Genomic DNA, 13,218 nt, shown 5'->3' on the forward strand with positions numbered 1-13,218 from the left:
CAATTCGACTTTAAAACAGGTGGGTTTGGAGTTTTTTCTTGAAGGTGGGGAGGTCAGGGCAGGCTCGGAGTGGTTGAGCTCGTGAGTTCCAGAGTGTGGGGAGTGTGTTTCCAGAGGAAAAAGTATATATTCCAAGCTAATGATACGATGTACGGTATACATTTGTGTATAAAAGCAGACAGCTAGCAGTGCTGAGTTGTTATGTGGAAACAGAGAAGTTACCTTTGGCTTAACTCAACCGTCCTTTAAGTTAAATGTTCTTAATATTTAAATGTTCTTAATATTTAAAAGTGAAAAAAAAGAACATTCATGGTTCTTTCCCTTGATGTGGATACGCCCCGAACATTCAGATTCCTTTTTTGGTCTGCCCTTCACCTTTCTACAAAGTTGCATTGCAATCTGTTAAATATTCCCAGTATTACAGTCCAAATAGGTCAGCGCAGGTTTCTTTGTATAACCTATGAAAGGCCCTGATACCTGATACCTGATCAGATACTTGAGTACAACAATGAGGTGATGCATCCGGGATAGATGGAACCGACAGTCTCCAATGACAGAAGAAGAAAACTTAATGACAAGGTCACTCGATGTTCGCCCGGGCTGTATCTGTGTCACATGACCCATTGGTACATGGGTTTAAATACCACTACTGAGTACTGTCCGTTTCTACTTAAAGTATATCAATGCCCTCTACTGGTCTTCAGAGAAACTACAGCAGGGGGCAGGGTGGCGGCCATTTTAGTCTCTGTAGACAGATCAGCATAGGAGCAGGTTGTTCTGGAGAACTTTACACTGGGTCAGATCTTTGCACAGAACCAAGCTTGGGCCACCCCAGAGACTCTCAGCTGCAGCCTGCAGGTGAAGGGTGCCTGTCGTTAAAGCATCGTGCCCACGCTGGAGGCTTGTGGCATGTAGTTTACCCCGACCCACAATGAAAGTAGAATGGCCAGCTGTTTTTACCCACATATCCCTTGGAGTGTTTTAACGCTACAGATATTTTACCTTTGTAAAACCTTTAAGTGCATTACCCTTCAACTCTAGCTTTTCAAATCAAGCACTTACTTCTTATATTTCGGTAGTTACTTGCCGCAGTGCACGGAAACACAGATTTCAGACGATGCTTTAGGACAGGGATCCCCAAACCTTTTCCTGTGAGGGCCACATAACGTTTTCCTTCTCTGATGGAGGTCAGTTTGGAAAGGAAAAGTGTGACGATGGCAGGGTGCCTAAACATTTATTGTTTTCCAGACAGCCACCAAATAACCCTTTCTTCACAGAAAAAAAAAGTCAGGAAATAAATAATAACACTATTGATAAAATAAATAATAACTAAATAACCCTTTCCGGGTTCGTCACAGAAAAAAAGTCCATGGAACATTAACTTTCTGGTCGTATGTGATCATCATTAAAATTGTCCCAAACAAAAGGAAGGATGCTTTTCCTCAGAATATTCATATATTCTTCACTATCAATATTATTTTTAGGAAACAAAAGATTGAATTAATGACCCCTCATAAATGCACCCCATACCATTATTGACCCCCCCACCAGCTACTCATGTTGTATGGAAAGGAAAATAATAATTAAAAAAATAATGATTTTTTTTTTTTTTCTTTTAATCTGGGATTGTTAAGGGGGGCCGGGCCAAATGTGGAGGTGGGCCGTATCCAGCCCACATGCCGTAGTTTGGGGACCACTGCTTTAGGAGCTTGGTATGGATTGATTATTAGTTTTTAGTATTTTTTGCTGAAGTTACATGGATGTAATGAGGGAGGACATGAGAGTGGCTGGTGTTGGGGAGGACGATGCAAAGGACAGGGTGAGGTGGAGAAGGTTGTGCTGTGGAGACCCCTCACGGGACAAGCCAAAAGTACAGTAGTAGTAGTAGTAGTAGTTGCTCTTGCACTGACATTTTCTGTTTCTTCTCACTGTTGTGAAACTAAATCCTGGAGTGGAAATCAGGATTTGGTCCTTATTCCAGCAGCACTGACAAAAACCAAGGCAATGATTAACTTTTAGACTCTGTATAATGGTGAATGCATTAATGGTGACTTTCAGTCGGGAGCCTCGGAGCAGCGGCGGCGGCTCCCCTGCAGCCAACAAAGGTGTGCATGATCAGCTCATAACGAGGCAGCAAGTGGAAAAGCGTGCCGCAGTCAAAGGCCTCGTTCCAGCTTCATCATTACTGTTAAAGACTTTCTCCTGTTGTGGCTTAGATTTTCAGTGCTTTTCCTTCAAAGGGAAGACAAATGCAATTATACCCATCTTGAATTTTGACATTAATTATCCAGTTTAACAGATTAGACTTTTTGGATTATCCGGTATCTAGATTGAACCAGTTTATTTCAAGGTTTCCTGAAGTTAAATTACTGCATGGAGAGATTACGTCAGTAGAATTAAGCCATCTTGTATATTTCTTTAATGTCACCTTCTCAATGTCAAATCATTATCAAACGCATTGCATTCATTTTCCATGACATTAGTAGCAAAACCCTTGTCATTGATCATATCCCATAATGATTCAGACCACCAACTAAAATCCAATAGTTATTTCCATGGGCCGAAACCATTCTCGAAAAAAATCCATAAAATCTGCAGTACTTTTTCAGTAGTACTGATGAAGTACGATCAGTCAAATATAGAAACCAACGTCACCATGAATATCACAGTGGTAGAAGCAAATAATGTCATCCAAATATGAAGGACAGGAAATAGCAGTGTCTCATCAGAAGCCTTTAATAGAGCGACATACTGTATTTGATTTGTATGAACATCAGCTTCCATCCCATTGCAGCAGTGTTCCCACCTGTAATAGAACTTATAACTCAGCCGAGGGCTCCAGGCTGGGACACCAATGTGACCAGGACACAGGGAGGACACCTGGACCGTCTCCGGTCCACTGAAGCCTGGGCCATTGTTGGCCTGTCTGGACCGTGTTCAAGTGCTGCCTCTCTGGAAGGTAACATTCAGCCATTGTGTACTTTGTGTTTTCTCTTTTGTTGTTGTTTTTCATCACTATGGAGATGATAAAGACTGATTGTTTTCATTTTTGGTGAAATGGTCCTTTTATAATTTTGTTGCAAGCCAATGATCTTTTATCGATAATTTAATGCTCAGATATTTAATGCATTTGTTTTTGAAAAATATCCTCTAAATGCTTTTTATTATTATTATTACTATTCCAATGCAATATTCTAGGACGCACGCCCTCACACAGAAACGACGGCACCTTGTATTTCTGATCACTGAGACGTAGAAGTAGCAGGTAATCACTGCAAAGAGGTCATTCGGCAACGTGAAGGTTATTTTAGGTTCAGCTTTTCCTTTCTTTTCCCTTCCTGTCTGCGCCACACTGCTAAATATCTCTTCTAGTGTGCGTCAGTGTAAAAAGGCTTCTTGGGCACTGCCCTCCAAGCTCTCTGATGCCTTCCTGTGTAGCAGCCAGCTAGCATTCAGCCAGCTAGCATTCTGCTGGCTGTGACCGAGCGATGAAATCCCATCTGCTTGTCTTGTCCAAAACGTTTTGGGCAAATTCTCTTTGGCTATTGTGTGGAAATTAACTTTACTTGTCCAACGCCTTGCCATTTGTGTCCTGCAGTCTGAGCCAGTATGAAGCTGCATTTTGTCTACTCGTCAACCCTTGTCTTCTATTCCTCTTTTCTCCCTGTCTTTCTTACTGAAACGCTCCTCTTTCTGTTTCATAATTTGCTTCATACTGAGTCATGCAGACACCTAAACACTTCTTTGGTTCTTTTTGCAGTGTGTCATTGATTTGACCATAAATATTGAAGGAGAGAACCTGCCCATGAGACGTGTTGCTCCTAAGTGAGGAGCTGTAAACCAAACGCTATGCAGGTGTAGCTCATGAGCCAAAGAATAATACCCTCTGCAATAAATACTACATCGCCTGATTTGGTCACGCAAAGCAGCCTAACAAGTACCACTCCCTAATTGATCAGCTAATTGTAAGAGGGGTGAGATGCAGAGTGCAGTTATCGCAAATCAGTCACGCACACATCTAGAACGAGGGCGATGCATTATTGTTATTTTGCAAATGACGCAGTCAGCGTTTACTCTTACCCCCCCACCCCCACCAAAATTATCAGCACAAGACAAAAGGCAACATTCTGATTACTGAGGAGTCAGCAGATGCTATATTATATTCACAGCTGAATATCTGGCAAATATAATATACAACAAGCTGGCAAACTAGAATGCTAGGAGCTGATCCAGTAGATTGGGAGGCCCGGCAACCAATAGTTGGCCTCCCATCTCACCTCTTGTCTTCCATTGCTGTATTATCATTGATCAGATAATTGGCTGGCTTCTTTGTGCATTTGTTCCCTTGTTCTTCGGCACGGCTCCACATACACGCCTCTCAAATGCAGAATGCAAATTCAAGTATAAGAGTTGAAACATGAACAAGTCAGTGGACTGTGTGAGGCAGCAGCCACATGTATAACGTTAAATCACATCCAGCTCTCTGAGACGACGTGCACCTAGAGAAGGACTCCCCCACTTCCTCTCATCGCCTCCTTGTCAGAGGTAAGAGTCTTTTTCTCTCCTCCTCCTGCCTCCTCTCTATTCTCTTCATCTTGTAGTTCCACTTGGGGACCTGGAGCTGGTGGTCGTTTCTGTTCCGTTGGAGTTTTTCTGGTATGAAAGTCAGAGTCGGGGCTTTGCAGAGCCTAACTTTGGGTACCACGATGCCAGGACGCACACTGCTTCTCCTCATCATATGTAGAGGGAGGAGACTTACTCGTCTCATGGCCACTGTAGACACTGCCGCCACATCACTCAGCAGTCCAAGCTGGAGGCTCGCCCGGCGATCTCTCACCTTGGGAATTAGGAGGACCCGTGAGTTCTGGAAGAATCTCTTGTAGTTGCTCAGTCGGTCCGGGCCCATGCGTCTAAGCTCAGCCACCCGTTGCCTTCTCAAAATTTCCTGCACAGCATGACGCCGCTTCCCAATGCACGGCGGGCTGCCTGGAGACAATGTGCGGCAAGCTGTAGCAATGAATGGACTAGAGATACCGGTAGTGATCCGGACCATGTGGTCAAGAACACCATCATCCACAGGGTTTACTTTGTTGTGGATGTAAAATCTGTAAGGGCAGCATGAGAAGAGGCTGGTTGAACGCCTCCAGCAGGACTTTGGCGCCTTGGCCTGGGCCACCAGCTCCTAGACAACAACACCACAGTGTCAATGAATCAGCAATGCGTCTATACTCCTTGTACTGAATTTCTCAAAGGTGGCTAAAAAGCAATGTGCTGTGCAGTCAGTCATAGAGCATTTGAGTTTCTAACCTCCAGCATTGGCCACTCCAAGGAGAAGGAGTCACGGAATTGCTCAGCACAGGGGTTTGACACGAGTTGATGCATCAGGTTGGCCGTCTCGTATCGACCGGTGAAGAGAGCCCACTCCCGCGGTGTCAAACAACGGCCATTGTCCCTGGCCTGGATATCTCCCCCTGGAGACAAAAAAGTTAAGGATCCTATGAGGAAGTCTGGGACCAAATCTTTATTGGTCCACTTTACCCAAAATTTAAATGGGCGTGGCTTACCAGCCAGCATAATTGCTCTGACGCACTCAGCCCGTCCTTGCATAGCGGCCTTCATCAAAGCAGTGAAGCCATGGCAGTTCTTCCTCTCGATGTCCAGCCCAGGGAAGTAGTTGAGGAGGTAGTTAGAGATGATAATGTGACCTGCAGAGCAGAGGAAAGTGTTGCAGAACTCCCTGGACCTCTGCTGCAGCGTGCTGGCGACCTCGCCGAACGGCTGCAACTCACACACATCTTGGTTTTGTTTTTGTTTTACTTGTTACATATTCTATATTTCTGAGGTCAGGCACTGCCTTCTCAAGCAAAATCCATATCCACCACTTTTAATCGATTGACTCCTACAAAGCCAGTAAATGATGGCTTGTTTTGATTGAATTAAAACGATCTGTGCGCTACTGATTACAAGTCAGTTAATATTGTTATCACATTTATTACACTTGTCCCCGTGTACATTCGCTGCTGTTCAGATATGTAGCCAGATTTTTTTTTATTCTTTAATTCTTTAATGAAGGTAAAGACTCTGCCACAAGTTTAATGTGACTCGTTCTGTTTTTTTTTTTTACTACATAATACATTTTATATCTACTCTCATGGTTTCAGTCGTTTCCTGCTCTATTTTGAAACTTACTTTTCCTGTTTGAGTTTTAACTTGTATATTTTCCTCATTTTTTGAAAGTTTCCCTTCCTTCGCACTGATAGTCTGCCCCACCCTGAATAAATTAACCACCAACGGTGACTGTCTCGTAATTCCATCGTCTGCTAATCCACATGCATGACTTCACTTTCAGTTGTAATCGACTCAGCAGCCTGACAAACAACGACCTGAATGAATCCAGGCTCATTAAACGCATTACACAAATTCTCTGAAGTGAGGATGAGGATGAGGAGGAAGGGCTTTCCCCTCTAACGTGCCGGGGTGTAGTTTCCACTTTTGGGAGCTCGGCTGTGAGGAAAGCTTTTGTTCTCATGGCAACACTCTGCCGTGGTCGCCTGGGCCACGTCTTGAACACCTTTTACCCGGCGGAGCTGCAGAGTGCTTTGTCATGAAGGGAGATCGATAGATCCTTTAATGAAGCAGAAAATGAAGCGTAGTCTGCTGCTCTTCATCTCAGACCACGTTGTTAGCGGATGAGATGCTGCGTCGCCATGAAGGTACTTTCTACCTGTAAATGGAAGCGCCAGCCCTTGTTTGCTTTGTGTTGTAATTGGAACCGATTCTGAAACTCAACTCTTCCTTTTTTTTGTTGTAGGTTATGAGGAATAATATATAACGTAAATATAAGATTGTGCAAATGTAATGATCTGATGAAGCTGGACGTCCTGGTATATTTGTGTGTATGTTAACTAAACTCTTGAAGTGTATTCATGTACTTTTTTTTGTATTTTGTAAGATTTGTATTCACACACAGTAATAATAGTATCATTTGTTCCTGGACCGAGCTCCGAACTCAAATCAATATTTCCCATATAGAATAACTGCAAACAATTTAATCCGTTCCGGCATCTAAAAACACTCAAATCAACGATAATAATGGAAAAAACATTTTGAATATCTATAGATACACACACAATGATATAATGAATGCTATACAGTATTACTGTAATATAAAACGTGCTTTTAAGACAGACGATAGCGCTGACAGAGGTGGGTGGGGGGGTTGGGGGACAGGGGGGTTGGACGGTACGTAACACTTTATGCAGTAATTGTACCTTACCTGTACTCTTACATAAACTTAGACATAATAGTGATTGTGATTGAGAACGTGGCTTTTAAATTCAACCTTGTGGAGATAAATAGTAATAAACAGATAAAACATCCGTAGCAGCTCAAGCTAAAGGCTGGATGATGTTGGTTTACCTGCTTGTGCTGCAGTGATGAGAGCCGTGTTCCCCTCGTTGTCCTGCAAGTTAACGTCAAGATACGGGCACTGAGAGAGGGCAATGACCACATTCACGTAGCCATGGTAACACGCCATGATCAGGCCAGACTGAAATACAAAGACAAGAGGATGTTTTAGATCATCTTATCATCAGTACATCAAGTCCAGCAGCAGATCACAACTAAAAGGCAAAGCAACGCTTTAACCTCATTGTCTATATCACATGTTTTTTGTATTCACACAGAAAATAAGGTTCCTGCTGCAGCAGGGAGGCCGGCCCGGTTGCAAGGGAACAGATTCAGACTGAAATCCACTTCAAAAGTCAGTGTGCATGTTTTTAAATGCTCACACTGCAAACAAAGAGGATTTGCTCCTTTTTTTTACGCTGCCACAACCTGAAGAAGAGGCTGCACCATGAGAGAAATTCATGGTGCTCAAGGTTGCAACTTGTGCTGAGCAACTAAGCTCGTGCTCAGGCAAATGTCTTGACAAGCCTCTAACAGCTGAGCGTTGATAGCAAGCTGTTTCCTGATACCCATCTGCCACTAGAGGCTTAACCAAATGCTTGGAACCCTCCTTTAGAATTTGACCTTAAGCATCCTTCCTTTTCTCAGGAGCTGCAGCCGGCTCTTCTGGCCTGACTGCAAATCCTGATCTGGGTCAAGATACCCTTTATCTGACCTCATACCCTATTTCTTACCTTGTAAATTATTCTGAGTCGTCAGCTGTTTGTAGAATAACACACCTGTCATTGGATGTATCATAAACAAGGATATCTTTCAGAATTGTTTCTACTGAACTCAATTATTTATTTATTAATTATAATTGATCTAACCAATCGACAGCTAAAATTATAGTAGCTCTTTACGTTGCAGACACAAACTTCCAAATCATCCTGTTTGCATCCTCGGGAGCAGAAACAGCTGCTTCCGCTCTGCTCTGCTGCGATTGAGCTGCTGTGCATTTTATTTTAAATACTCGTATGTAATATTCCCTGTTGCTCTAGTCCAAGTCCAAAGTGAAAAAAGTGCTTTATTTATTAGTACTTGAACATTCAAGCTATGCCACAGAAGTGCTCTGTTTAAGAGTTAAATGTTGAAATAAGATGAATAAAATAGAAATATATAAGGGACATCCTGGATCCGCTTCTTCACTCTTCTTTATTTTTTTTTATATGTATTCTAGAAGTATCTGATTGGGTCTCAGTATCGGTTCAAAATCAAATGACTCTGAGGCAATAAAAAACCCTAATCGGGACATCCCTATTTGTCAGCCATTGTTTTTAGGGCGTTGGATGGCAAACACCACGATATATACTGTATGTATACCGTAGTATATACAGCTGCAGCACCATGGAAACGGTACCGAACAGATTTACTTTTCTGTTAAATAGTGTGCTACCCAGTGAGCACTCAAAAACACTTTTCTACCTTATCGCTTGAAATTGGAGCATTTTTTGACTTTATCCTTGACGTTGATACTGAATAGTAACTATTTTTATTTTTTGTAGGTTTTTGCCTCTTATTGTGTGTAGAGACTGAATAGATTCAATATCAGGTCAGCTAAAACATACTGTATATTGTTTAAAAAACATTTAACAGTGATACTTTTGTGGAACGTCATGTATCTCCACCGATTTGTCATCAAACGTAATGGAAGATAAAAATCACTCTGTCTGCTTCTGGATGCTGATCCAGGAGAACGTAGGATGCTTTATGGTCCACACCAGCAACTATTACTACTTTGATCACTAACTGATGCAATGGGCTCATAGTTGGGTGGCATGGTGGCACAGTGGGAAGCACCCTGAGCAAGAAGGTTCTGGGTTCAAGTCCACCTGATGACTTTTCTGTGAGGAGTTTGCATGTTCTCCCCGTGTCTGTGTGCGTTCCGTTCTCCGGCTTCTATCCAGTAGAGATTGGTGACTCTTAATTTACTGTCGGCATGAATGTGACCAGTGTCACCAGTGTGATTCGCTGTTTGTCCTTCTATGGTGAGTGAATTGAATGCACTATTTTAGATTTTTTTTTTTTAAAAGCCTCCATTATAAGTAAATTGGAAAATCCAGATTACTCAAAATTTAATTAGACCAAAACCCATATTCAGATTTTTTTCCCCAACAAGATCCATCCAGCAGTTTTTCCATAATCCTGTCAACTAACGGACGGACAGACGACAGACGGACAGACGTCGTCAAAAGCAGAACCTCCTCGGTTGAGCTCAGCAACCTCCAAGTAAATCATGACAGAGACACAGAAGAGGCTGTTGGTGAATGAAGAATGAGATAAGAAGAGAAGAACGGAAAAAAGCAAAAAAATGTTTTAAAGATTTGTGTTGTTTTTTTACAACTTCTTTTAAATAAGACCTAATTTTTGATTTGATATTTGGCTTGTGACGGTGAACTCAGTTGTCGACTCAGTCTTTTCTTTCTTTTTTTTTATAAGCCATAGCGGCAGGATTTAACAGGCAGGTTATTAGCGAGTGTGAACAAAACCTTCTCTTTACTATTATGGTTGAAATGTACTTTACATCCTACAAACTGGGATTTGTGTTGTTGCACAAAAAACTGGGGATGTTGTGCAAACAAAATATAAAGTTTACTTATTCCGGTTTAAACGATTACAAAACCAGAGGTGTGTGAAAATGACGCATTTCACTGAAATGCATCCAACCCAGACACTCACTCTTCTGTTCCTGTCCGTCTCCTTCACCTCCTCTTCGGTAACTCCTTGCCTGATCATAATCTTGACGATGATGACGTTGTTGTTGCAGCAGGCATTAAAGAAGGAAATGGGCTCTGGGCTGTCGGGGATCGGCGTGCGACACATGAAAGACACAACTGAACTGTCCGGAGGATAGAAAGAATCATCAGACGCAATGCTTCTCGTGTCCGAGTGATCCGAAAGGGAGTCAAAGTCCAACTCTTCAAACTCCTGGTAGATATCGTCCTCATCTTCCCAATAGTTTCTTGTGTAATCGACTTCGGTCGCCTCTTCGCGTTCCTCCCCATGTTCATTTGTGACTGACAGGACAGGTGTATCCATAGCAACTTTACTGGTCCCGACCTCAAGGCCCGAGCACCCTGCAACTCCATTCTCTCGAACCTTTGAACCATCACGTTGTTCCTGTTTTGTTAACACCATTTAAACCCCAGAGGTATGGGTCACCCAAGGGCACAAGGGATGCACGAGGTCTATGCCCACGCTCCCAATCCTCTGTCATCCTACAGAGATGCTCTATAATTCATTCATTCAGGATGAATGCTGTAGAAGTTAGGAGCTCCTTGTAACTCAATACAATGGCATCAAGCATGGTTTGATCAGGCGTGATCTCACAAAGTCATTCTGGACTAGCGAAGGAAATAAAGATCAATCCAAGTGATTTAAAATGAGTCCTTCAAGTTGTTTTTCAAAACAAAGGCAGTCTTCAGAATCCAGCGTTCCCCTTGAGTTCCCCTTTTATTACAGAAAAGTAACTCCATCCACACGGCCCTTTGCAAAGCCTCCAGCAGCTTCATCCACCACGTGGTTTGATCATGGAAGCGGATCCACGACGTGAATTCTTGAGGCCTTGATGAGACGTTGAAGCTGAAGTTGTTCTCTAGGGAGCAGAAGAACAGTCAGTCAAACTTGCTGGAAACAGACTCCTGACAGCGCTGAGCAGTTAATCCTGTGTTTCCCCATGGAGAAAAACCGGGCCAGTGCTGGACAGTCACGGGACGAGTCTGCTGAAGTGGCACATGGTAATCCCTTTAGTCGCTCTAGCGGTTCTGTTGCATCCCTCCCCGGTGGACTCCGTTGAACGATACAAGCGCAGAGGGAGCGTTCAAACGTTTGAAAATCTTCTCTCTTAATGTCTGACGATGCTTCACACAGCAATAAAAGAGGAAAATGAAGACCTTATCCCAAGACATCCAGAGCACTGAATATGGAGCGCATGAAAGAGGAATACAACAGGAAACAAATCCTCACCAGCTTTTTATTCATGCTTTTTGTGCCACAGATATCCTCATTAGAGAATTAAACATCTTTAGTGCAGCCAATCCAGCCTTTCACCATCTGGTTTCACACAAAGCTGCACTTAGCACTGGCAGCTTAGAATGGATTTCTCCACCATGTGACCTCATTTGCATATGGGCTGTAGTGGAAATGCTGGGCGCTCTGAGAAATGTCAATGTGCCAATGTCACCTTAGAAGCAAACAAGTGAATCCCAAATGGCAGCTAGAATCATTGAAATACTAACGAAGCGTTGTTTATATACTAATGTGGAAGATTTTAATTCCAGTTTTGGCAGGATCAGCATCCGTTGCTTGTGCTCAATTTTATATTTCACTTGTCTAATTTCAGCAAATGTATTTTAACGTGACTCGAAGTTTTAGACAATATTTCATTTGATATGAAATATGAAACTGAACATAAGCAGCTTGAATAGTGCATTCACAAAAAAAACAACTTCAAAATCCAGCAATTAAACTAAATAAAACCATACATACGGGTATTTCATAGGAAAACATGAAATACCTTTCAAGATGAGTTGTTCAGTACATTTCAGTCTCTGCCTGTAACTGCAGCTGATCTGAGCATCCACGGGGGGACAGTTCTGTGTTCTGTACCTTCAGCACCAAATTACATTATGTATCGAGTACAAGTGTTTCAAGCACTGAACTCTCACCTCTCGTGGTACAGATGACTTTCATGGACAGGGCACCAGAAGAATATGTGAGTTCCGTGTAAACAAGGTTAATAATTTGTTCTGGTAATGCAATAAAGATGAAAGAGAAATGATACAGCACTGATCTCCTCCGAGCTCCTTAAGGAGGAACAAATCAAAGGCTCCGAGTCCTGGAATGCATCGCCGTGAAAAGGTTGGTCCCATTGTACTTGTTGAAAATTAAGCCCAGATTGGGAAAATTAGATTTAGCCCGACAGTAGAAATGTTTCAGCAGCATACGTTCCTAATCTCTGCTTGGCTTCCAAAACTGTTAAGACTGTGCATTAGCAGGAAGGTAATTGGATTCAGCAGAAATAACCCACTTCCTGTTCCCAGAGCAGGGCTTTCCAGCAATACCAGATATGATCTGTGAAAAAGATCATTTCCTGCATCCATCAATTTTCTTGTAGATGAGATGACCTCAATCAAAAACGTCCATTCAAGATATTCAAACGGAAAAAAGTGTTAGATTTAAGCAGATGAAAGCTACTAGATACTTTTACATTTAGGTGGTTTTGTTTTGTGACCCTTTAAAATAAAACATACATTTAGAGTCAGCATCAAATCTGCAGTCATCAATGTAAAAGATGTTCAATATATTTAAACAATTTTAGACACCTTTGAAATCTCCCAGTAAATGGGAGGGAAAATGAGCAATAACTGGCAAAAGTAGTTTCAGGAATTCATTTCCCATCATATTAATGATGGGAAATATTAAGATGCATCTTAACCTTATTCGCTGATTACTGATTTAAAGAGCCTTAACTCATACCCAGAAATAAGAAGGGACATGACTAACAGTACTATTTAAGGATCGTAGCTTCAATAGTCAGAAGGAAGTGCAAACAGATCATTTCATCCATTTATTAAAGCAACAAGTAACAGATCTTACAATTCACGACTTCATGTTACAATCCATGCCATGTATAAAAATAGATTTCATTTGCATCTACTGTACAAATTGAAATACAAGACCAAAATTTTAAGTGTCCAGCTCAGTCGAAGGTCACTTGTCAGCATTACGTACAATCAACAGCACTAAAATCATCATAATCAATAAAAAAAA

The 13,218-nt window shown here is 42.1% G+C and overlaps 1 protein-coding gene across 1 annotated transcript; it reads right to left on the reverse strand.

The window, feature by feature from the left end:
* Positions 1-4,525: 4,525 nt before the first annotated feature.
* LOC137904363 (ankyrin repeat domain-containing protein 33B-like) lies at positions 4,526-10,584 on the reverse strand. Its single transcript, XM_068748539.1, has 5 exons — positions 10,126-10,584; positions 7,420-7,549; positions 5,565-5,705; positions 5,308-5,471; positions 4,526-5,182 (listed from the first exon to the last, which is right to left on the reverse strand). The coding sequence occupies exons 1-5, from the start codon at positions 10,582-10,584 to the stop codon at positions 4,526-4,528; spliced, it is 1,551 nt and encodes a 516-aa protein (XP_068604640.1).
* Between the last annotated feature and the right edge of the window lie 2,634 nt (positions 10,585-13,218).

Source organism: Brachionichthys hirsutus, chromosome 15, assembly GCF_040956055.1.
Source record: "Brachionichthys hirsutus isolate HB-005 chromosome 15, CSIRO-AGI_Bhir_v1, whole genome shotgun sequence".
NCBI lineage: Eukaryota > Metazoa > Chordata > Actinopteri > Lophiiformes > Brachionichthyidae > Brachionichthys > Brachionichthys hirsutus.

What these genes read in the sequence shown, in the direction of transcription:
- LOC137904363 (XM_068748539.1), bottom strand. Translation starts at nt 10,584, where the DNA reads ATGGTGTTAACAAAACAGGAACAACGTGATGGTTCAAAGGTTCGAGAG. An exon ending in CAGAGCAATTATGCTGGCTG is followed by an intron (nt 5,472 to 5,564) that starts GTAAGCCACGCC and finishes TTTTGTCTCCAG; the next exon opens with GGGGAGATATCCAGGCCAGG. An exon ending in TGGAGTGGCCAATGCTGGAG is followed by an intron (nt 5,183 to 5,307) that starts GTTAGAAACTCA and finishes GTTGTTGTCTAG; the next exon opens with GAGCTGGTGGCCCAGGCCAA.